The sequence below is a fragment of the Macadamia integrifolia genome, unplaced genomic scaffold (genome assembly GCF_013358625.1).
Source record: "Macadamia integrifolia cultivar HAES 741 unplaced genomic scaffold, SCU_Mint_v3 scaffold2363, whole genome shotgun sequence".
NCBI classification, from domain to species: domain Eukaryota; kingdom Viridiplantae; phylum Streptophyta; class Magnoliopsida; order Proteales; family Proteaceae; genus Macadamia; species Macadamia integrifolia.
Window position 1 is genome coordinate 18,683 of NW_024868659.1, and position 5,753 is coordinate 24,435.

General features: G+C 41.4%; 1 protein-coding gene across 1 annotated transcript; it reads right to left on the reverse strand.

The window, feature by feature from the left end:
* Window positions 1-4,103: 4,103 nt before the first annotated feature.
* Window positions 4,104-5,753, reverse strand: LOC122066361. Its single transcript, XM_042630180.1, has 4 exons — window positions 5,040-5,753; window positions 4,857-4,946; window positions 4,461-4,754; window positions 4,104-4,415 (listed from the first exon to the last, which is right to left on the reverse strand). Exons 1-4 carry the CDS (start codon window positions 5,751-5,753, stop codon window positions 4,104-4,106), a joined length of 1,410 nt encoding a protein of 469 aa, XP_042486114.1.

Here is a 5,753-nt window from a genome sequence, read left to right on the forward strand (position 1 = left end):
GACCATCCACTTCCAACTCTATAGCAATCAGCGCAGGCCAGGATTGGATAAGAGAAGAAACTTCGAATTTTGCTGCTGTTTTTGCCAAGAAATCAGCCACAGGATTTGCTTCCCGCATACAGTGAGTGATTTTCCAGGTAAGAGAGTTCAAATAGGAGGTTAAACTCATCCACCTCTGAAGACAAACCCAAGGGATTCTTCCCTTAGATATAAGTAAAACTACAGCTACTGAGTCACACTCAATCCACAAATGAGTAATACCCATATCTCTTGCAAATTCCAGCCCAGTAATAACAGCTATCATCTCGGCTTCAAAATTTGTGTGGACACCAAGAAAAGTTCTGAAAGACTGTAATATTTCTGAATTTTCATTCCGAAATACTCCACCCACACCTGCTTTTCCTGGATTTCCCAAAGAGCATCCATCTGAGTTTAGCTTCACCCATCCCCTTTGGGGAGGACACCAAAAAATTTCCATTACCTCTCTTGGCTTGTATCGCACCCTAGAGATCCCCAATCGTTTGGCACACATTAAGGAACTAAATGAGAGAGGAGACCCTGTAGCAGCAGTCATCTGGAGGCTGATTTCACTTTTAATCATGGCAAAACAATGTCTAGATGATTTGGAGACCCCCTCAAAAATTCTTGCATTCCTTTCCTGCCATATGATACTAGGAACCAAGGAAAAGCCAGTAATCCACACCTTTTTAAAATGGAGATTCTTGGTTGTTTGTTTCCACCATGCAATAAGAGAAAGCATGTCCATATAAGGTTTCCATTGCACATCGAAGCCTTCACAAAAAGCTCTCCACAAACTACGAGCAAATTCACAGTTATAAAATAAGTGAGACATTGATTCTTCATCTTTACCACACAAACTGCACCGAGATGCCATTTGCACTCCACGAAGAGAAACATTTTCATCTGTTGGTAATCTATTTTGAACTAACCGCCAAGCAAAAACAGCTTGTCTTGGTTGGTTAGATGAGTTCCATACAAGAGAAAACCAACTCACTTTCTGATATTTTTCTCTATTTGCTTCCCAAGCAGATTTAATAGAGAAGATACCTGAAGAGGTCAATCGCCAAAAACATTTGTCGTTCACACCTTGGATGTGAATACGTTTAGCTTTCTCCCAAATTTCAGCAAGTAAAACCGACTCCACATGAGGGAGGTCCCAGGTGGCTTGGCATATGAAATCAGAAACTTTTTCTTTTATATCTGAGAAAAAAACCGGGTCCAAGTTTGTCTTCTCAGCGATAGATTGATTGTCAATCCATCTATCTAACCAAAAATCAATTTTTTTCCCATTTTCCAGAATCCATTGCTCGTTATTCGCAACGAAACTCCAAACTCTTTTCAAGCCCCGCCATATAGATGAAGACTTATATCCCCTTCGCAGCGACCCATCTTCCTTGATAAAACGTTCCCTGAAGAATCTGCTCATAAGAGAATCCTCATGTTTGATTTGCCTAGCCAGTTTACATAAACAAGCAAAATTCACTTCTCTCATCCTTCTAATTCCTAGACCCCCTTCCTTTTTAGGCTTGCACACCCCTTCCCATTTCATAACAATCTTCTTTGCCACTTCCATATCACCTGACCAAATAAAATTCCTCATCCACCGTTCCACCACCTTAATAGTTTCATCCAGCCACCAGTACACAGAGAAGTTGTGTATGGGAATACCAGAAATAACTGACTTAACCAATTCAATTCTCCCAGCTATAGAAATAATTTTTCCCTTCCACCCTGCCAACCGACCCTTTATCTTATCCAGAAGAGGAAGCAAATGACTATTCTTCACTCTGCCTTTAAAAATCTCCACCCCCAAATATTTTGTAGGGAGATCAGCCACGGCAATGCCCAGAAAATCACTAATAAAATGACTTGTATGAGGGCAATCTTCCCAAAAAATATTTTACTTTTTTCCAAGTTTATTTTCTGCCCTGAAAAAGACTGATACTTGGATAAAAACTCATGAAGATGCTTCACGTACCTAGCTGACCCATTCATAAAGATAAAAATATCATCTGCGAAAAGTAAATGGGAAGGAGTAATTGCTCCTTTAGGGCCTGGGAGAGCTTTCATCATCCTTTCCAGTATCAAGTTCTTCATCCCCCTACAAAGAACTTCCTCTGCCAGAATAAAAAGGATTGGGGAAATAGGGTCTCCTTGCCTGAGACCACGCTCCACACCAAAGAAACCCACTGGACCTCCATTTAGCAAAATTGAAATCCTTGTTGAGAGCAGCATCTGGTGGATTTTGTTGATCCAATTGGGAGAGAAACCAAATTTCTTCAAGGTTGCAAAGAGGAATTCCCAAGACAGAGAATCATAGGCTTTCTGCACATCTAGCTTTAGACCCATACCTCCACCTCGAACGGATGAGTGCATCAGGTTTGCCAACTCTGAAGCAAGGCTAATATTTTCTGAAATAATTTTACCCCTCTAGAAGGCACCTTGTTCTTCTGAGATTAATCTTGGGAGAAAAAGAGATAACCTGGAAGCAGCAATTTTGGACAAAACTTTGCAGAAAAAGTTTCCCATACATATGGGACGAAACTTATCCAAAGAAGAAGCACCATCAGTTTTAGAGATAAGGGTTAGGAAACAATTATTTACCCCCTTAGGAATTTTCCCTACTAAAAAGAAAGAGAAAACAGCCCTACAGAAATCATTTTCCACAATATCCCAACAACTTCTGAAAAACTGACCTGGAAAGCCGTCAGGTCCCGGAGAACTGTCTGCATCCAGATTCCATATCGCCATCTTTATTTCTTCCCTTGAGGGAACAACATCCAAGAAAGCATTATCTTCATTAGAAATGATTGTCGGAATTTGGTCAAGTAACTCATAGTGTGGTTCTACAGGATTTTCAGAGTGAAAATTCTTGTAAAAATCCACAATATAGTTGGCCAAATCTAATTGATCAGAAATCCAAGAACCATCTTCATGACATAACATACTAATCTGATTTCTTGATCTTCTAATCTTGACTGAAAGATGGAAAAATTTTGTGTTCCGATCGCCTTCTTTCAACCATCGTAATTTAGCCTTCTCAGACCACAGTTTTTCTTGCATCTTACTAGCATTTAAAAGGGCTGTTTTTGCATTAGCTTCTTCATTAAAGAGGGCATCCGACATTCCTGAAACCTCAATAATATCCTGCACTCTTTTTAGCTCTGAAGTAGCTTTTTTCACTTCCTCATTTAGATTAGGAAATCTTTCTTTTGCCCAAGCTTTTAGCACCCCTTTCACCACCTTTAATTTCTGCGCCAAGATATAAATGGGGCAGCCACCTACCTGGTGGGACCAGGCTTGCTTCACCACCCACTGAAAACTATCATCTTCCATCCAAAAATTATGAAATCGAAACGGAATGTTGCTAGGCTTTTGGATCACGTTTGAATGGATCAAGATGGGAGTGTGATTAGATGCAGTGCAGCTTATAACTCGCTGAGAAATATTTTTGAATTCATCAATCCATAACTCATTATGAAAGCTTCTACCCAGAACAGCCATGACATTACCCCTTCTACGATTATTTGACCAAGTATACTTTTTACCCTGTGAAGGGGTAGAAATGAGCATACAAGAATCCACCATTGCTTGGAACTCTGCTGCCTATCCAACATTAAATTTCCCCAGACCTTTTTTCTCATTAGATAACAGCGTCGCATTAAAATCACCAACAACAAGCAGAGGGAGAGAAGCTGCTGAAATAGCCGCCAATTCCGACCACAAATCTCTACGCTCAATTTTAAAGCAACTAGCATGAATAAAGGACAAAAGCAGTTTTTTCCCTTGCCAGTCGACCTCAATAGAGAGCTGTTGTTCCGACATTGAGACAATGGAAGGGTGCCTCAGACCACGTTTCCAAATTATCCACAAGTTAGACAACCTTTCATGGTGGATATTATGGATACACTCTGCCGAATATCCCAATTTATTAAAAAATAAAACAGGGAATTTACTCACCTAAACCATTGGTTCAGCCAAACATAGAAAATCTGGAGAATACTCTGAAATAAGAGATTGTAAAAATCTCTTACCAGCCTCCTTCTTCACACCACGAATATTCCAGAAAAGAACACACATGATTAAACTGTTGAATCCGCGATCTTGTCAGATATAGATGTCTGACCTCCTCCTTTTTTCTTCTTCCCCTTTTTTTCTCCCACTGTTTTACCCTGCTCACCCATCAAAACAGCTCTATCCACTGCCTGAGCTCCCATCACAGCAATCTCCCTTCTACTAATTGTAGAGGTAGGGGCCGGACCATGCCCAGAGGAAGAAATCTGACCACCCCTGCTCGTCAGGCCGCCCCGACTGGATCCCTGAATTAGTCCCGTTCTCTTTGTGCGCGATGACATTCTCACAGGACCCTGCGACACCCTCGCCAAAGAGACTTCCTGCTGAGAAGTATCCACCGTATCATAGACTGGGGAAGATCAGACCTGATATGGTCCACTCTCTTTTGAACCAGAATCCTGGTCTGAATCAGATTCTAATTCTGATTCAGAACCAGAATTAGACCCCTCCACGTCATCACTAGATTCCTTCTCTGATTCAACTCTCTCCTGTGCTAATCCCACATTTTCCAAAATAGGGAGATTTGTATTAGCCAAATTCAAATTAATTTGAATCTCACCTTCTTCTAGATTTGGAAGTTGAGAAGAGATATTATTTTGTGATTCTCCAGCAGATCCGTTTCCCTCTTCAATAGGTAACTTCCCTTTATTGTTCAAAATCTGATTTTGGAGAGGCAGATTTGAAAATTTTCTTTCCAAAGAAGATCCAGAGATACCCAACGAGTCACCCCTATCCGAGTCAACTCCATCTTCCTCGTATACCGCACCTGGTACCCTTACATTGTCACGAGCACTCTGCTTCTCATCCTCCATCTTTTTGAGTCGACAATTATTTACTTGATGACCCATCCGCTTACAGAAACCACACTTTGCACAATTATCTTCATATATTACTCACTGACGAAAGCCAAAAATCTTAGTAGTACCTGGTTGGAATCTCTCTACCTGAACCTCCTCAACACGAGTAGCAGCTTCCGAGCTATCAACTTCAACCAGCACTCGGGCAAAATATCCCAAAATTCCTTGTCTAGTATGATTATCCAGGGTAACTGGACGTCCCACCGCCTTCGCAATGGAGAGAAGGACATTATCATGCCAATATTCCAAGGGAAGGTTTAAGATATCATGCCAAACCCACACGAGTTTCGTGAAGGAATTTTTCTCATGGATGTTAAAATCCGGTCTCCAGTGTTGAAGCCGAATTAACTGTCCACGCACACGCAAAGGGGTTCTTCTCCAAATAGCCGCCTTATCACCCTCACATCGAAATTGAAAAATGGCATAGCCTTTTCCCAGAGGGTGCATCACAACCCCTTGACTCAATTTCCAGTTATCTCTTGCCTCTTGACGTAAATCATCCAAAGATAAAAGACGAAAATTTACACGGCCTATTAGAGCAAACCTTAAATTCTGTCTCTTTGCTTCATAATCATTCTGTGGTATGACGATCCTTGTAATATTTCCTGCTTGAATCGGCTCTAGGAGCGAATCAATTGCAGGCCATGAGGCGAGACCTACCGCCCTTGCATAAGAACGAGTAGGTGCATTCACCTCTGGCCCCTGAGGAGGGGGTCCTCGATCCAAAGCCTCACGATCACCATTATCCATATCATCACCTTCAGAGCGCCTCTCTTCCATCCTTCGTCCCTGTTCACACAT

Bases quoted from the DNA above. Each gene is read 5' to 3' on its own strand.
- LOC122066361 (XM_042630180.1), bottom strand. From the start codon at position 5,753: ATGTGTGAACAGGGACGAAGGATGGAAGAGAGGCGCTCTGAAGGTGAT. The intron at 4,755-4,856 runs GTATACGAGGAA...CTCCAAAATCAG, and splicing joins ATGTAAGGGTACCAGGTGCG to ATTTTGAACAATAAAGGGAA. The intron at 4,416-4,460 runs GTCTGATCTTCC...ACTTCTCAGCAG, and splicing joins AAGAGAGTGGACCATATCAG to GAAGTCTCTTTGGCGAGGGT.